The sequence below is a fragment of the Macadamia integrifolia genome, unplaced genomic scaffold (genome assembly GCF_013358625.1).
Source record: "Macadamia integrifolia cultivar HAES 741 unplaced genomic scaffold, SCU_Mint_v3 scaffold1090, whole genome shotgun sequence".
Classification (NCBI taxonomy): Eukaryota; Viridiplantae; Streptophyta; class Magnoliopsida; order Proteales; family Proteaceae; genus Macadamia; species Macadamia integrifolia.
This window is the reverse complement of record NW_024868082.1, coordinates 113,898-134,003: the sequence shown is the minus strand read 5'-3', so window position 1 is coordinate 134,003 and position 20,106 is coordinate 113,898. Positions and strand designations below refer to the sequence as shown.

At 38.2% G+C, this 20,106-nt stretch overlaps 1 protein-coding gene across 1 annotated transcript in view; it reads right to left on the bottom strand.

Moving 5' to 3' along the window:
* The window catches only part of LOC122062692 (protein SWEETIE), a 103,224-nt gene that overhangs the window by 23,916 nt on the left and 59,202 nt on the right, over positions 1–20,106 (bottom strand). The window contains exons 26-32 of the mRNA XM_042626335.1: positions 17,911–18,060; positions 17,593–17,642; positions 17,318–17,417; positions 17,159–17,215; positions 10,245–10,312; positions 7,258–7,351; positions 188–408 (exon numbers count right to left, since the gene is read on the bottom strand). Of these exons, the coding sequence (XP_042482269.1) occupies positions 188–408; positions 7,258–7,351; positions 10,245–10,312; positions 17,159–17,215; positions 17,318–17,417; positions 17,593–17,642; positions 17,911–18,060 (740 nt within the window). The remainder of the gene's footprint in view (positions 1–187; positions 409–7,257; positions 7,352–10,244; positions 10,313–17,158; positions 17,216–17,317; positions 17,418–17,592; positions 17,643–17,910; positions 18,061–20,106) is intronic.

The window sequence follows — 20,106 nt, the reverse complement described above, 5'->3', positions numbered from 1 at the left end:
CCCCCCATTTTCTCCTTTGTATATTCATCTCTTCGGTAATGAATTATTTATTCATCCAAAAAAAAAGAATTAGAAAATGCTGCATGTCAGAAAAGCAAGAAACAGAGCACCAGAATAGAAGTTTAGAAAATTCAAAAGGAGCAATATCTTGAAGCATTTTAAGAACATCAAGTTTACAGTTACATACTCTGCAGCAAACACCCTGGTTCGATATCTGAGATGTTTATCTCTCTTAGGAACAACATTGGGAGCGTCCACGGTGGAACCTGGTATCTGCCTGTCATGGGAGCTAGCAACCATATTTTCATCATCGTCTTCATAATATAATCTAGCATCACCATCAGTACCATTCAGGGAATCATGTTCCGACCCAGTGTTGGCATTTCTTCCTGCTGATGTAGCAAGAACCTAGACAAAAAGCCTCAAGAACATTAACAAGTGTTTTTTTTTTTTGGACATTTCCTATCAAGGGCCCATAGGCCAACTAGGATGGCAACCCCAAAGGCTGTCAGGGCTGCATCCCGACTCAAGGAAGGATGGCCAAGCATCCAGATGAGCCTTAAATAAATTAAATTAAAAAATAAAAAATAAATAAAAACAACATTTTATGTATGGATACTACCGTTACCAATATATATTAATGCTTTCATTAAAACAATATGATATAAACTACCATTAATAATAGTCCATGACTGCAAACCACCAACTGGCATCTTGGCTTGCACCTTAGTTTGATATGCCTGGTTTCTCGAGCTTGTATATACAGGAATCAAGAAAGGATTTTTGTATACCATCAGTGGATCAGAATTGGTCTCAAGCATAGTTTTCAAGGCGTCACCTAGGCAGGCACCTTGGTTGCCTAGTTGGTGTCACCTTGCGTCTAGGCCCATCCAATGCCTTGGATCGCCTAGACGCCATAGCAACTATGGTTTCAAGGAAAAATGATTTGAGACAGCATTGGTTTTCAAAGGATAAAAGAAGACAGCCGGTAGGGTGACACAAAGTAGAACTTGAGAATAGAACAAAGAGAGTAGAGGAAATGAAACAATTACATACCATCAACTCAATAAAGTAACCAGTACAATTTTCAAGTTTAGACTTCAGAGAATAGAATTAGATGGCAAAATGGAAGCCAAAAGCACAGAGAATAGTGGAGATTCCAATCTGATTCAGACATCATCATATAATAATTAAAAAAAAAAAATTCAGCAATCACAATAAGTTGAGAACCTCAAGAAAAAGAATGAAGATTTCTATAAAAGGATCGTTTGAATTTTATTACGATAAAAACACTGTTAAATTCACATAGAGAACATATTACAATGAAGGATCAATGGAAAATGATAAGGGCATTGGCAACAAAGAATTTTGATGTAATTTTAAGGGTTCATTTGGACTCTAGTCGACCACTGTTTTACCAAGTATCCTTGTTCCTTTGCAAAAGGAACATGGGATGAATAGAAATCTTCAACACGTGGTAGTGCTAATGATGAAATGGTGACTCATAAGAACATTCCTCAAGGACCCTTACTGAGCACTTCTTTTAAAATGAAGTGCAGTTATAATAGAAATTTTGGATGAAGCAGACACGTCTCTCCAAAGGAAGCTTCTGACTTATAACATCAGTTTGAAGCCTCATGATGACTTTAGAACTTTTCATCAGTGAAGAAAAAAAATTAAATAACCATGAATATATAAAGTAAGTCATATTGACTTACAAGTAGAATCCAACGAACTAGATAGGAGAAGGAAAAATAATAAATTTAAGGACAAGAAAGTTTCTCAGAAAATGCTAAAAGATTAAACTTTAAACCATCCAAAGAGAGCATAGATCTGCCCATAGTGGTCAAGGTGCCGCCTGGGCGTCCAGGTGGATTCTCTGTTCCAAGGCGATAGCACCATAGTTATCATGGCATCTAGGCGACCTAAGGCATTGAAAGGGGCCTGGACGCCTAGGCGCCACCTCACCTTGACAACTATGGCGTGCTAACCAAGTTGGTGGAGGGGTGCCTAACTGCTTAGGCAACAAGGCGCTCATCTAGGCATTGCCTAAGCAACCAAGGCTCCTAGTCGTGTGTGAATGTTGTTAAAATTGCCTGAATGAAATTATTTTTATAGACATCAAAACAAAAGATTATTTAACAGCAATTTTGATTTTTAGCAATGTTTAACCATGATAAGGTTTATGAAATTTTCAGAATTGAGAAAAACCCTAGTATTTGAAATTTGACAATCGCCCCTACGACTAAAACTTCAATTTTTGTTCTTGGATTAAGGGTTTGACTTTTTATCCTTAAGGAAATTGATTTTGAAACTATTTTTATTGGATTCAAATAAGGGAATATTTTCATATGCATGAACAACATCATAAGTAAATGAAAATATTTGACATAAATAAGTGCCAAACCAAAGCCTTGCACTAAGGTGACAATCCCTAGACCTAGACAAACCGCCTGGACAGGCATTCCATTAAGGCGACAGTCGCCTATACCCAGAGAAACCGCTTGGACAGCTAGGCAACACCTTGATAACTATGTAAAATGGCTTATTTGATACAGGAAAGGCAACCGCCTTAATCACTTGGGCATTGTCTGATGCAGGTACACACCCATGGACCGATCCATAAACATCTGGGTTTCCGGATAGAGATGAACCAGATCAATATTATTTTTGGGTCTAGTAGGATTTTAGGAATTTACTTCAATGAGGAAGATTGCCTTTGATTTTATTTTATTCACTTTATTTTAGCAAGTTAGGTTCACGAAGGATTTAGAGAATATAAGAGTATCAGTTAGCTTTGTTAGGGTAGTTTCCTATTTCAATTGAGTTTCTATTTTTGTCTTTTATTTTTCCTTTATATTGGTTGTAACCAAAAGACAAATCAGTCTGAAGAATGAAGTTATGATTTGAATATTGTGATGTGTCTGCGAGTTGTACGTGTGTGATTCTCTTCCCCTCCCCCCTCCTTTTTGTGTGAATCATCTCCATCCCTACAACTCTCAGTTCCATCTCAGGCATTTTTTTTGTAACCCTATTGGCCCTACATCAAGTGGTATCAGAGCCGAAGAATCCTCTGCTTCGTTCTCTTTTCCTCCCTCTCTTCTCCTCTTCTCCTCTTCTCCTCTTCTCCTCTTCTCCTCATTCTCTGTTTTGGTTTCTACCAAGTCAGGAAAAAAAAACGATCGGAAATCCCTCCACCCTCTTTCTTTCCCTATTGTTACAGCGAGGAGAAAAAAAAAAATCTCGAACTACAGATACCCAGTCCCATCCCATCTCCCACAGACCTACCCCCGCACCCTCTTTTCCTCTTTCAAACCCTTCCTTGCTCTATGGTTCCGCCAGGTAAAAAAATAAAAAAAAGAAGGGAGAGCGAGATGGACAGAAAAAAAAAATGAGTAAACAACATACCTGGTTCGAACTCGAGCTCCATCTCCAGCCGTTGATTCCCTGTCGAACTCGAGTTTAGCTTCCACCGCGTTTTGGTCTCTTATCGGAGCTCTTGGAGCCACACCTCTGTCTTCCCTGGAATCCTGCTGCTCTCCAACTAGAAGCGAAAGACACCTCCAGTGTTCTTGTTCCCTCTTTGGAGTGACAGTAACCGACTCCAAGTAGGAGACGGTAACCGCACCCCAATTCCTCTCTTTGTCCTTATTTCCTTAACTATATATTTTCTTCTTCCAAAACTGCCCCTACCCTTCTCCTTTCTTCTATTTTATCTCCTTTTTACATCTGGCTCCAAGTTTACCCCTTCCTTCATCCGTTCTATAACCTTGTGTTTCAAATTAAATTTCTGATATTACACTACTGCCACTCACTTCGAAATCTCAGCTAATTACCATTCTGCCATCCTCCTTAACACTTTCATCTAATTACTGTTTTTCCACTAAGCTTTACCTTAAGTGTTCTCTCACCATAGTAGGCCTAAAGTACTTCCAATTACAAGTATGGCCATGGAATCTTTAGTGTTCAAATTCAGAGTTTGATTTCTCAATGGAAAACTTGCTACTTTATTAATTGACAAGAGGCAACACAACAATTTTGTCTCACGATTTGTGGTGAATATGTTGTCAAAGACCAATCAGATCATTATTGAGTCAAAGGACGATGTATTTGAAGAATTCTCTGTTTCTCAATATTGTGATGAAGCTTTTTGTAAAGTGTTTGATTCCCCTCAGCACATTATTAAATTGGGTTGAGGTTGGTTAGAATAACTAGACGGCATCATTGATCGTGATAAAAATTTGTGCACCATCCAACCTTTCCACATGCGTCAAAAATTTGTTCTTCATGGATCGAATGACTCAAAGAAGGTGGTACCAACACTGCAACCACAGGACCAATCAAATGAATCAACACAAGAGGAATACCTTCAAGTTGTGGAACCAGTAACGGCACCGAAAAATGAGAATATCGTGGATCAAGTAATGATGGACATCAACACAGTGCTAAGGATTGCCCATTATAAGTTAGTTCTCCCCCATGATTTTCCGGACCTAAATGCACCTCCAAGACTTCATATCTTGAATTTTTGTTTGTGTATAGACAAAGAGCACTTCAACCCTACTTGTGAGCAGTTATTGTTACCCTTCTACAAAACTCGTGGACAAGTTTTTCTCAACACCGGGAAGTTGTTGCAGATGCACCCATGGACCGATCCATACACATCTGGGTTTTCGGACAGAGATGAACCAAATCCTTTTTTTTTTCTTATGGATGAATAAATAATGCATTAAAAGGGGAAAATACAAGATGAAGGGGGGGGGAACCAAGCCCGCAAGGCAAGACACACAAAACAAGCAAACAAGGCTAACAAGATGAGGCTAGAACCTCAAAAAGAGGGGGCAAAGGACTAGAGGGATACAAACCATCATGGGGATGGGGAGAAGCTATAAAAGAGGAGGGTCCCAAGGTAACATCAATGAGCTTGTACCTTGGGGAGTTCCTAACAGGTTTCTGCTTTAGAGAGGCAAGTTTGGAGCTGACATCAAAGTAGATGGCATTCTAAATCCGATCGTAAGACTGGGATTTGGCCTTCCATCTTCGGATGCTTCGCTCCATCCAAATGTGGTTAATAGTGGCACAAAAAAGCAAGCTTTCTCGCAATGTCGCAGATGGAGGTACCTGAGCAAGTCATATCGATCCAGTTCCATTCCCTAATAAAAGGAAAAATGATTCTCCTAGAAGTCCAACAATGGGAAAGAACTTTTCCAGATATAGGAAGAGAGTGGACAGTTAAAGAGGTGATTAGTGTCCTCAATATTGTTTTAGCAGAGACAACAAGGAGGGGCTTGAATGTGACGATGGATGAGGAAGGATTGGGTTGGGAGACAGACCTTGAGGGCTCGCCAAGTGGTGAAGCTACGATGGGGAATGTGGCCTTTGAACCAAACAACGTTGAGCCAAGGAACCCTAGTGGCAGTGGGATGGATTAGATTCCAGGTGGAGGTAGAGGAAAATCGATCGTTGGTAGAAGGATTCCATGAAATCCTATCCTCATGGGCATTCATGTGGATGGAGGGGGAAAGCAACCCAGATATCAGTAAGGGAAGGGGAAGGGTGAGTGGACTGACTCTCATTTGAGATAATAGAATCAACCCTTGCATTTCTGGAATGCCAGAGTAAACAGTACATTGGAGGATGGCTACAAGGTGCCAATTGTCCAACCAGAAGTAGGTGGCAGACCCATTGATTACGGAGGAGATGGCACTGAGGCAAGAGGTCTGAGTTTGAGAATGTTTCTCTAGACCCACGAAGCATCGGAAGAAGGAGAGACGGTCCAGATGGAGTCTTTATTGGGTCTTTAATTAGAAGATTGTCTTTGCTTTTATTTTATTCACTTTATTTTAGCAAGTTAGGTTCACATAGGATTTAAAGGGCATTAAAAGTGTCAGTTTGCTTTGTTAGGGTAGTTTCCTATTTCAGTTGAGTTTCTATTTGGCTTTTATTTTTCCTTTAAATTGGTTGTAACTAATAGACAAATCAGATTGAAGAATGAAGTTATGAGTTGAATATTGTCGTGTGTGCCTGCGGGCTGTGCATGTGTGATTCTCTTCCCCCCCCCCCTCTTCCTTCTTGTGCGAATCATCTCTCTCCCTGCAACTGAGTTTCATCGCAGGTATTTTTTTTGTTCCCCTACCGGCCCTCCATCATTGTCCTTGGAAGCCTTATCCTACCAGTGGCTTAGGCAGATGCTATATTGTATTTTTTATTATTATTATTTGATGCTAATTCCAACCCTAGCATACTATGAAGCACATGCCATACATGGAATCATGTTGCACGTGAAAAGAAAAGAACAAAATAGGAAAAGAGAGTTATTCAGTGCTCCACACTCATCCTCAACTCTCCGACTCCAACTGAAACCCTGAATTTCCGCACTGCTGGAAATTCTCCCTCTAGTGTGACATGTATGTTGTATGTGTGTGGATATTCACTACATTGTATGATGTATTGCATATGGGCTGTTGTTCCTAGAAAATGGAGATTGGTTTCTGATGGATTATGGATTGTATATATGGACTGTAATTCTTAAGAATATGATATCTGATGCTTTGTTTATTATATGTTGGTTTTATTGCAGTAGGTCATTACTGGCATAATTATATCATGTTGCATTGATATGGCTTCTGTGTCACATATAATAATAATAATTATACAAAATTAACATTTCGATATTATGTATACCGCATGCCTAGGATGCTCCTCCAACGCCTTAGGTCACCTAGTCGCCTTAACAACTATGGATCTACCGTCATCGAGATCACGATCTCAGTTTCAGACCTGCTTTCAGTCAGGCGCAAACCCGAGATGCTCTGGATCTCATTTTGAGGTTTCAACACTGGGTTTTGACGCTGGGTCTCCCTGAGTTGAAACCCAGGATCGAAACTTGGGATTTGACCATGTATTTCAACCTTGAGTTTTATTTCGGCCAAGTTAAACATTGACTTTTTTTTTTTTTTTTTTTTTTTGGGAGTAAACTAGTGTAACTTGGATAAAATGTAATAGCTTCCTCTGGCTGATCACCAGTTGCATAACTTGACAAAAAGCTGGAGCTTCTTCTATCTGCTGATCTTTGGTTCCAGTTTGTTATGCTTCTTTGTTTCTTTTAATCTTATCAGATACTACATTCCAAGTTATATTTTCATGCCACCTTCCCATTTCAATATACAATTTAAAGGGAGAAACAAACATGAAAACATTTGAGAGAAACAAATTGAAAGAAAAATACAAAATGCTCTCAGAAATTAAGAGACTTACAATTTTACGACATATTGATATCCACCGTGATGGGCAAGATGGGCATGATATATAAAGTAGGCGAATTATTGTGGTACCCACCAAATTCGCAATCCTACAGAAATATAAGAATTAACACTTAAGTATTGATATTACAATATTATCAACACATTTCTGTTATTGCTGCATGTGTGTTGGCTAAATAGTTGACTTGTAACGAATTTCTATATTTACGACTTTGCAGACAGCGTAATCCAAGGGAAAAACAATATCTTCTTATATTAATCACTGAAATCACACTGCATATGAGGCTGCACAGCGATATTATCCCACTAGAGTATACTTCATAAATAATTTTTATTGTCAATCAGATATTCCATTATTTGTAGCTAATAAAATAACTACACAGTGAACAGATAACAGCATGGCCTACATGCTACAAAAATCAAGACAGCAAAGGATGGAAACATAAACAGTTTAAAAGTGGAAACGGTAAAAGATAAAGAGGACCTTCAGCTTGAGTTAAAGGAATATGAGTAAAGTAGCTCAAACATTTAATAAGCACCCAATATTGCTTCATGCATTATACTGTTGACGTGAAGGGAACACATTTGTTTTGGCAGGATTTTAACTTAATTTATGGAAGGAGTAGAATCATTGGATGTAAGGTGTTTAAAGTACTTCAATTTTCCATCTTCAACTTTCCAAAGCCCCTCGCCCACCAGAAAAATTAGTAGAAGGCCTTTAAGGGGGAATAGGACAGCTATATTTGAACTGGGGGAAAGCCGAAAGAATGGTCAATGTATATGACCATGATCAGGATAATAGAAAATATTTGGCTGATCATTGTTTAAATGTTCATGAGTTATATGCAAAAAAAAAATGTGGATTCTTACTGATAAAGATACAACAACAAAAATAGCTCAGCCCTATCCCAACCAAGGTTTAAAGTATTGGCCATACCGTATTGGTATCAGTGGGTATCAATACGATATGTATCGTATCGGTATCTTTCAAAGGGTTACTATATGATAAGTTTAAAGTACTGGTCCATATCATATCGGTATCGAAACGATACATGATATCGATACTTTAAACCTTGATCCCAACTGAACGACGTCGGTGATGCAGATAAGTCACTTAATGGGCTTATTTTATTGCAAATAAACCGAATTTATTGCAAATAAGCCGTCGATTGGGTTATGTATGTGTTGGGCCTTTGATCCCATGGCTTTCTTTGTAATTGGCCACTTTAATGGGCCTAAAATATGGGTAGAAAGTAGGAAAACGAGATTTAATTCATTAGTTTAGTTAAAATCCTGTTTTGAGTCTATTTCCTTTACTATTTCAGTTTTCTAGTCCGTTTAAGTTTCCCAATCAGTTAATGATTGGGTTAGGCCTTTCATTTTTAATGTTTGAGTTAGTTTTGAGTCTTCTATATAAGTTTGTGGAATAAAGCATACTAGCTTAGGAAATAGACCCAAAACTTAAAAGGTATTTTCCCAATTTTGAGGGTGAGATTTTATATATTAGTGACTTAAAATACCTATTTGACTTGACTTGATGCAATTACAGAAAGAAGACTTTTGTGGGATTGTGGGACCCACAAAGGTCCCCAATGCCCCACCATTCAGTTGGCTACCTAATGCAGTAGCACTCGACTGGTTGGACCAGCATAAATGGGTCTGGAAACCTAAACCCAGACTGAACCGGGCCAACCTGGGTTTTTGGTCTAATAAGGAATGGGAGTAGTTTAGTTTGTCCTTATGTTTTTTATCATGTTTTGTTTTGAGTTGGATACGTAGGAATAGGAAATAGCTTGATTCAAGTTAATTTCAGTTTTAGAATCTAGTTAAAATGATAGGGTATCTCCAGTATTTTGCTGATGATGTTTATAGGGCTGTTGTGGTAGACTTTGATTGTTACTTCCGGGATACTATGCCATGGTCAGCTTTGTGATTCAATCAGAGAAAAACATGCTTCGACACCAGCATCAACAATATGGTGGTTATGATGATATGGCCTGGCACTCGTTTCAGTACTAAGAGTATAGTCTCTAGGATGAGTCTAATATAGCTACATGTCTTATGTAATATGTATTATACGACCTTATGTTGTTAACAGAGAAATCTAAGGACAACTCCTATAATCATGGAGAAGCCTATGAAATGGAGTTTAACATGCTGCTCTCGGGCATTAGAGATTTCAAATATAGAGTCCTTGCTTAAAAGAAATTTGTTTATGCTATCTTATTTAGAGAGATAAAAAGAAAAGAAAAAAATTTGGTATTCTTGGGCAGGGCATTTTTTGTAGTCATGCAATACCACTAATCATCTTAGGGAACTGGGATATGGTTACACATTTTCTCTCTCACACCTTGGGGATGAGAATAAATAGCCAGATCCATAGCCTACAGTGTGGATAGAATTCTTTTTCACAAAGGGAACTACATTTCCTGGTTATGTGATTCTATGCAGTACAAATCTGTTTTGTAGGTTTGTTGTTAATTGTCTGATTGGTATCCTGACTGCATCCCTTGAGTTGATTACCAATTTTAACTAAAGAATAACTATAAATTTGATTGAAAACATAGCAACAGCCTCTGGATCACATGGACTCGGCAAGTATAATACAACGACAGCTCAAAGGTCCAATATCTAATCAGCCACAGATGAAATTCCACATCAAGAAGCCCTCATAGGTGTGGTTTTATACCAAGCACCCAAAAAGCGAAGAAAGAAGAGGGGCTGTGGACATCAAAGTATGACAGGAAATTAGGGGAAATTAGGGATAGAGTGGTAAGCAAATGATTTGCAGCTATTATAGATTCACTACCATTGATTATATTCTTGGAAATATTGTCAAGCAACACTACAAAAGGATGAGCAATAAAGGAAAGAAAATAGAAACAATCCACATGTCAACAATGGAGATCATTTCAGGATAATATAACAAATTAATAGATCCAAAGCCCCATAACGTAAAAGGTAGAGTAGTCAGTGTTATACTCAGGATCAGTTTCCTCATCGAGCATATGGAATAAATTTTCTTCAACTTGTTCGACAACAATGGCAACCTGAAAGTATATAATTAGTTTCCAAACACAAAGACCAGGCAGCATAGCTGTTTGAAATTTTTAAAATTAAATATATAATTATCGGATGAATAAAAAATAACCCAGAATAATACATATTTAAGCAGCATATTTTGGAGTATTTCATCTCGAGAAACCTCAAAGTACACAACATTGTTGCTGAAAGAGTGCAAGCGTGCAAAGAGCCAAAGACCATGGTAGCCATGAAGATGTGAGGCAGATTAATCACAGAAGTGGGCTAACTTAGTGAAAATAAGCCTTTGGTCCAATGGGTCTTAATTGTATATGGCCACTTAAATGGGCCTAAAATATGGGTAGTTAGTGGAAATATGGGATTAGTTGAGAGGTCTTCTAGCTCTAGGAATAGAAGTCTATTTTCGTTCTTTTTTATTGGATAACTTATCGTAGATTAGGAATATTTTATTCCAAGTTGAGTGGTGACATCAATTAACTTGGTATCATTAAGAGAACCTCAGTAAGTACACCTTGTGGCATAAATATGAGAAGCCAGATGGTGAACCAATCTTCCTTCAGTAAGACCAACTTGGAGATCGTCAAAACAACAATTGGACATTCAACAAGGTGGCGATGTCAAAACTTAGGAATTTGTTTTATCTTGTAAATGCTTTTCATTTTCGTGAGTTGTAATGTGATTCTCAACTTGGTTTTAAAGTATCAGTGCATATTATACCATATCAGCCAATACGTATCAGTATCTGTTGGCACCTAGGTTCAACAACTCGTTTCGTTTTGGTACACCAAAATATCGAAATTTCATCAAAATTGTGCACTTTTTCCCATATGTTTTGCTGGCCATTTTGGGTGCCAATGGCTGAAGTGGCCGAAATTAGTGAAACGAAATGACAAAGAAGGCCAAAATTTCGACGAAAAAGTGCATTTTTGTTTTGCCAAAACTAGTGAAATTTCGAAACGAAATGATCGAAATGACCAAAATGTGACCGAAATTATGTACTTTTATATTTCATATGCCATTTCATCTCGGTAAAAAAAAATACCGAAATATCCAAAATTTCAGCTAGATTTCGGCAAATTTTCAAACCTTGGTTGGCACCGATACAATACATGTATTTAAAAAAAATTCTATGAATCGTAGCATATCCTACGATGCGCTCCGATTCTCTTGAATACTCATCGATACATATCAAAACTCTCAATATGTACAATTGAGCCCCGAACAATTGAATTACATGCATATCGATTCGTATCTTACCGATACTCACCAATACTTAAGATATATATCTATAGATCCTATTTCACTTTCAAAACAGAGCTTGCTCTTCTTGCTAGAAATACTTAAGTTTCCAAAATTTGAAGCACAACACAACAACACTTTTACCCAAAAGATTTCACAATCTTGATTTACCATTCTTTCATATCCTCCTTGTCATGAATTATGGCATCCTCATGTTGATCATCTCCTCCAGTTTACATCTATAGAGTCCTTGCAGCCAAATAAGTGTCTTCCGTTTGACTTCTTCATTCCATTTAATTCTTAATTTCCATAAGAATCATCACAACTAGTGTCATCATTACCATTTAATGTTTTTTGTCCTTGCAACAAGCCAAGTTTGTTGATCATTTTGTAAAATTGAGCGTTGTATACTAGTATCTCATGTCATGAACTCATGATTGCTCAAGTTACTCCCATCCCTTTTGCAATGTTCTAGTAGTATTTTTTATAAGAATTTGGATAGCTAGATCAAAAAATAAAGTTTGTTTTACCTCTTTTTTTGCTATGTTTGAGTAGTTTGAGGTAAAACAAACTAAGACATTTGTGTCAAACATGAATCATTGCATCAGTTTGTTCGTAGATTTTAAAATTTCTTAGCAAGTCGACAATAGACCATTACTACATGTAAGAAACCTCATCCTTTTGAACAATTTCAATTGAATACAATTGTCTCTCAGTACGATGTTCTCCATTTTAGTGTTTAATGTTTATACATGTTACATGTTATATAAATACCTTTTTTTTACATTTTTTTATGCAAAAGTCTATAAAAATGTGTTTCCTGTCCATTTATGTGCGTATGATACGATACCCTCCAATACGTATATTAAACTTAACTACCTGACATGACGACCAATACCAATACTTTAATCCTTGATTCTCATAGCCCTTAAGACTCTTAGGGAAAAACCTCTTATGCGTCCAAACATGATTGACATAGATCAAAGCTCGAAGAGAAAGAGTAAAAAAAGAGAGTCAGAAAACATTACTCACATGAGTTACTATTCACATGACACTTTTCACGTGAACAGTACTTTTGGGCCAAGATCTTCTAAGTTTTAGCTCATTGATAGTAAGGTGTGTCTCCTAAAGAAGGCACTATATGGTATCAAGCAATCATCAAAGACTTAGTTTGAGAGGTTCAGGAAGGCCGTTCTGAAGAATGGGTATTCCCAAAGTCAAGTAGATCACACATTATTTACCCGGAGAGGTAATGGTACCATCACAGCATTAATTGTTTATGTTGATGATATAGTGGTGACTAGAGATGACAATGATGAGATAGCTAGGATGAAAGCCTACTTGGCCAAATAATTTGAGATTAAAGACCTAGGACACTTGAAATATTTATTATGTCAATTCCTAAGAAATAATTTGAGATCCAGGAAGGCCGTTCTGAAGAATGGGTATTCCCAGAGTCAAGTAGATCACACATTATTTACCTGGAGAGGTAATGGTGCATCAGGAGTGCTATATGACAAAAGAGTGCCTATTAAGCTTAAGGGAAAATTTTACAGGAAAGTTATTCAACCAGCTATGATGCATGGAGCGGAGTGTTAGGAAATCAAGAAAAGTACTTTAAATAAACTATGTAGCGGAGATGAGAATGTTGAGAGGGTTGTGCGGGAAGACCAGGAGAGATAGGGTAAGGAATGACTGTATTAGAAAAGATTTGGGGGTTGCACCAATCTAAGACAAACTCTATGAGAGCCGGTTGAGGTGGTATGGCCATATTCAACAGAGACCTATGGGTGTCCCAGTAAGGAAGACTAACCAGATTTATTTTGTAGGAGCCAGATTATGTAGGGGTAGGCCTAAGGTCACTATTGACGAAGTGGTTCGGAAATATATGCAAAGGATAGGGCTCAATCCTAGTATGACTTCGGATAGAGTTTTGTGGAAGACAAGGACCCGTGTTGCCGACCCCTTATAGGGGATGTTCCCATTATGCGTCTTTCTCTACTGCTTTACCGTCTTCTCTTATCTATATTTTCCCTCATTTTTAACCTATCTTTTAGGCTTTTTTATTTTCTATTATCGGATCCATGTAGCCGACCCCATTTAGTTGGGATAAGGTTATGATTGTTGTTGTTGTTGTTAGGTAATGGTACCATCACAACATTAATTGTTTATGACTTTATGTTGATGATATCGTGGTGACTAGAGATGACAATGATGAGATAGCTAGGTTGAAAGCCTACTTGGCCTAATAATTTATGATCAAAGACCTAGGACACTTGAAATATTTCTTGGGAATTGAAGATTCAAGGTTTACGAAGGGCATCAATATTTGTCAAATGAAATTTATGTTAGACGTATTGAAAGAAGCAAGGCTGGGGTGTAAACCGGTTAGCTCTCCTATTGAACAGATCACAATTTAGGAGAAGATTGTGGTTCATCTCTTGTTGATGCAAGCAAATACTAGAGGCTAGTGGGGAAGCTAATCTAATCTATCTCAGACTGGCCAAACATTACTTATACAGTGGTAGTGAATCAGTTTATGCATGCTCCCAAGAGTGGGAACTTGGATGTTGTGTACCGCATCCTCAGATACTTGAAGTCCTCTCCAGGAAAAAGACTTTTGTATGCCCAGAACAACAAATCGAGAATAGAAGGTTATTCCGATGTCGATAGGGATGGATCCATCTCTGACAAACAATCTACTTCTAACTATTGCATATTTGTGTGTGGCAATTTAGTTATATGCTGGAGCAAAAAACAGCCTGCTATAGCCAGATCTAGTGCAGAGGCAGAGTACAGGGCAATGGCTTATGGAGTTTGTGAACTTATTTGGTTACGACGGATGGTTCTTGAGTTGGGATATGATACTGAAGGACTTATACGTCTCTATTGTGATAACAAAGCAACCATAAGCATTTCCCATAATCCAGTGCAACATGACTAACAAAGCACATTGAAGTTGACTGGCCTTTCATCTAATAGAAGATTGAATCCGGCAACATTTGCACACCCTTTGTGAAGACAGATGATCAAGTGGCAAACATATTCACAAAATGACTCATTCCTCACCAGTTCAATACCCTCTTCTGTAAGCTGGGAATGTATGACATTTATTTTCCAGGTTGAGGGGGAGTGTTAGAGTTTATGTAATAAGGGTACTTTAGGGTCAAGTGTATTTTATTCTTGTCACTTATTGTACTTTCTATTTTTCCCTTTTACCTCCCTAGGGAGATGTATGTAATTCTTTACATCTTGCTGGTGAAGTAATATATATGTGGTAGAGAATCTTTTCTCTACACATACCATTTGACCAGTTTTCGTCTCTCTTCCCCTTCTTCCTCTTCTTCTCCCTCTTCTTCTTCTTCTTCTTCTTCTCCAATATTTCATTCCCTTGTTCTCGTCCCATCCTTATATTCTAACCCTCTTATCCTCTAAAAAGATTTTGTAAGGGCGATTCATCCCCACCTACAGTATTAAAAGGGAAAAGAACTAATGGATACCTCTTAAGGTGATCATGTGAGGAGTTGACTAGACTCGGATTGAGTTGAACCATTATAAAATCTTGTATACTTGGGCGAAAAACTTTTAATCCACTGGGAATACCATATTCACCCCTCCCCATAAGGTTATAAATACACGATGCATTTCCCTAATTTAGACAATTTCAACTCATTGTGTCATATTCAACCATATCAACTCAAATTTTGGTGTTTTATTTCAAAGAACGTAATATTTTAAAGCAAAATTTCGACACTTCAATCATTTTGTTTAGCTCAGTTCGATGAAATAATGTATTATTTGTATTTTACATGTGATTTTGTAATGAGGCCTAAAGAAACCAAAATATTTTCCAACTTTCGACCATTTCGATTGAAAAACATTGCCCCTAGAATCAGATAACATTTTGACGATGCCTCACAGAGATCTAGCAAAGTTTTGTTGAGATATTGATTTCATCATTCGTGCCTGATCAAAAATCTTGAAAGGATTTACTGGGTTAAAATTTAAAACTAGCATACTTTGCTGTCGGAATTAATTACAATGGGGAATGAGATGCACATTTATATATTTTTTACATATTTATTTTGGGCCTTCTATTAGCATTATGGAGTTTCAAACATATAAATAGTGATACCTCAAAGGCTCAAAGCATAATAGATTTGGGTCTCTTGGGTCTATGCTCATTCTCTCAAGAGAGACTCCCTCTGGACTATGGCCCCTTCTCTGGATGCCTCTTGGATTTGGCACAACATCCTTAGCTCTAGATCTTTAGCTCCCAAAGCCATCTCCTATACCATTGGAAATGGTTCAAACACTTCTCTTTGGATGGACCCTTGGCACCCCTCTGGTCTTCTCTCACTCTCCCAGATCCATCTATTTCTCTGGTCTGAGTAGATTGGCCAAGGTTAATGACATCCCCTCTAATGATGGCCGGTCCCCTCCCCTCTGCCCCCTCCCATTCTATTTGCAACACTATTTGGAAGCTTGCTTTTAGAGCCGCGATCTCTCATATTTGGATAAAGCATAATCTCCGTAGATGGACTTCCAACTCCTGATCTTCTGATAAAATTTGGAATCTACTTTGATGTCAACTCCAAACCTGCTTGCCTTCGTCAACGAGCTATCCGAGATTCCGCTAGAATTAGGCTGATGGTAGCTTTGTGGGGCCTTCCCACTTCCATCATCTCCCCCCTGATGTATCCCTTCTCTTAGTTGAGTTTTTGGTCCCCTCTGGCCCTCCCTCCCCTAAGGTCTTGTTCCCTTTTGGCTCCCCCCCCCCTTTTCCCATGTATATTCTTTTCCTTGGTAATGAATTTATTTATTCACCCAAAAAAAAAAAAAATAGTGATACCTTGTAATGTCTTTGTGGGCTTTTAGCATTTGGGCCTTTTTTGAGTTCGTGTCTGATTGCCTTGTTTTGGCCAGGTTTTTTTCCTTTAATATGTCGAGGCTGGATGGGGTAGTACCCCTTGCTTGGGCTAGGCTCTGTTTGTGTCGCCACATTGTATTTTTTTCACGCTGCAATCCCCTTTATTTCCTTTGGTATTGAATTTATTTATTCATCCAAAAAAAAATAAAAAAAATAGTGAAACTTATTGTAGAGTAGAGAGGCTTCTCTCAATGGGAACCCTAATTCTGCCGTGTGGCAAGATGATGTAGCAATTTCAAACTGTCAAACAGACAGAAGAATTTGGATAGTCCCATATATCAAATTACAGACTCAAATTCAACCATATATTCCCCCTGGTATTGGTGTGCACCCTCATGTGTGGACATCACAAGTGTTACATACTCCAATAAGTACTGAATACTCCCATTTCGTGAATCTAAGCCTCATTTCGCCACTGGGCAATCTCGTTTTAGGCTAAAACTTAACATATGAGCAGGGGACCTAGGGATCTACCTGTCCACAAAAAAATTTGGCACATCTTATCATGCCACAAGACAAAACAAGTGTCCATGGAGAAAACCTTCTCTCCACAGCCATGAAAGAAACTTTTGCCCATACTATAAAATTCCTACTTAATAGAACAATTCGCTGGATATAGAGAAGTGATTGACAAATTTTGATAAAAGACAATAAGATGGAAAGTAAAAATTTATCAGTTGCTCACCGAATCCTTCTCAATTAGATGTCGAAGAGTGGAAACACAAAGATGCCTAAGAATTGGCTGCTACAAAGAAAATTAAAATGCTTCAGAAAAAGGATCCAATGATGATTACTAGAAAAGGATTTCAAGCTTCAACCCACGAATCAAAATATGCAACATAACCTGTCTTGAGTACAGTGTGGGGAGTAGAGCTTGCACATGAGAGTGCACAGACACAGCTTGAGGAGCAAAAAGAACAAGTTGCTGTGTAAAGCGAACACTCCTACAAAACCAGGAGACAAACTCTTCCATTGGAAAATTCAACACAAAAGCATCCAAAATCACTAAATTTCAGTGGACAAAATTCTGTGTGAAAACCAACAGATACAACTGGTCACATAATGACATGAAAAAAAGAAAGATCCTCTATAGCGAAAGTGAAAAATATATTCACATACTCGAGAAGTGTAGATGTTTCTTGCCCGGAGCTTATCTCTGCAACAACAGACTTGGGAAAAAAAAAAGATTATTCAATATTAACCCTCACTTCATGAATTACAATACATGAACCTCATAAAGCAAAAAAGGAAAAATGTAACAAGTTTTCTGTTTCTCAGATTTATTTAACTAGGAGTCCTGATGTATTCATCAACCAAAGGAGGACCAGCAGCACAAGAATAAGATTTTTTTTGTAAATTAATAAATAAATATTGGGGATTGCTGAGTGCAGGACAGCTCATAGACAGTAGAAAAATGTAAAAAAACGTATTAGAAACCTTGCAGCGCGAAAAGAAAATGCTGCCTGGGGAAAGCTCAGGACCAAGAACAGCAACAATAGCATTTATAAGGCGGCCAATCCCCTGTCGAAGCTCAACCCATCCATTCTCCTCTGACAAAAGAATTTCCATAGCAAGGACAAGCGTCGCCTGCAATATTTTTAAAAAACTGTCAGTGACTATTGCTTATTCACAGTTGTAAGTCAGGGAAGGAAATTTAATATATATCAACATATATCAGTTAAGGGGAGATGAAGATGAAGTATAGCCTAGCATACTATCACAAATTGAACATCAATTGGAGAATCAACTGAAAATTCCATACTAGCTCAAGTTGCGATAAATTACCAAATCCAAAAGAGAGGGGGGAGAGAGGAGATACTAAGACAGCATACAACACCACCACCACCACCAACCAGCAAGGGCTGGGAACCCACAACAGAGAGTATACCATGGGTTAAGGGCCCAAATACAGAAGAAATTTTTCTTTGTAGTCCCTAGCAACCCCATACTAAGCCAATTCATCAGCTAACGAATTGCCTGAACGCATCCTCAACAAGGAAGAAATTTTTCTGTGTAGTTTGTACCGCAGGGGTATTATTGTCAGAAACCTGTGGTATTTTGTTCCTGTTTTAGACTTTTAGTTGCTTTAGACTTTAGTTGTGTTAGTTGTTTAGTCTATCAGTATACTGTTCCCGGTATTGCAACTCTTCATCTTATATCTAATGATAGTGAGGGAATGCCACATATATGTACTGTCTCTTTCTCTTGCGGCAGTCTCCTCTCTCCTGTCTTCCTCAATTCTTCTTATTCTTCTCTCTCCTTCTAGATTGTTAGTACTGGTATTCTATTTCTGATTATCACAGTACATAGGCTTTAGCTTTCCAGATGAGATGCATATACCTCGAAGGTCCTCCTGCTCCTGCATGAAACCACTCAATCATCAAATCAGAGTCACCTCCTATCACCAAGTCAGCCTTTTAATGGCATATATAAGCATGTTTAGTCACTAACTAACTCTTTAGTGGCTGTACTGAAAGGCACTAGTCACAGTATAGGCAATGGAGGATGGTCGAAGATGATATTACAGGGCATTCAAAATTGCATCCACTCACGTTGAAGAGAAATCTCAATACACTGGATGGCTACTTCTTTTTTTTTTCTTTTTTCTTTTTTTTTTTTTTTTTTGAGTGAATAAATAAATTCATTACCAAAGAGAAGAGGAAAGGGGGAGGGAATATACAGCCCCTAGGCCCTAGGGGAAAAGGAAAGGAAAGGGGGGAAGGCTAAAGAGACCACAACAACATCAACCACCCACCGGGGGGTCCCAAGAGGCAACAATAAGCTTGTTCCTTGGGGAATCATAACTGGGGTGAAGGGGCAGCATCTTGAGCTTGGAGCTAACATCAAAGTAGATGGCTTTCAAAATCTTCTCAAAGGAGCGGGAGTTGGAAGTCCATCCACGAAGATTGCACTCTGTCCAAATATGGTTGATGGTGGCGCAAAAGGCAAGCTTACCTGTAGTGTCGCATATAGAAGACCCAGCAAACATCATGTCAATTCAAATCCATTCTTTGGAGAGGGGGAGGATCCATCTCCTACCAGGCCAGCAAGCACTAAGGACATGCTTCCAAATTTTAGAGCTGTGCTGTTCTACTGCTTTTAATTTTAGAATTCCTAACCCACTACCAAGGTTGGACGTTGGGTGGTGGTGAATCCACCCTTGGCCATCGGTGGTCAAACCAGCTCAACTCTTTTCCATTTTCTCTTCTTCTACTTTCTTCTTTATTTTCTTCATTACTATCCTGCTATTCAGTTCCAGATAGATAACATCACACCGTTACTTTTGAGTTTCTTTGGGTTTTCCTTGACTTAATAACCTGGTATCATATTGTCAGTCTAACCATTCCTGCAGGTTGCTCTTACTGTTATACCCTCTCAGTTCAGAAGATCAGCTTCCTCCCTGATTTGATATGTTGGGAATCTCTTATGATAATCATCCACGCTTGAAATGAATCTTGACGCCTGAAATTTGGATAGGATGGCCCCTACGTAAGGATTGTATTGCCCCCAGTTTCTATGAAATACAAGATGCACACTGAACCTACCAAGATAACTGGAAGTTCCTACCAAGTACCAATAAGAATCCTAATGAACCTAAAAAAAGGATAAAGGCCCAGCAGAAATTACTTGCTT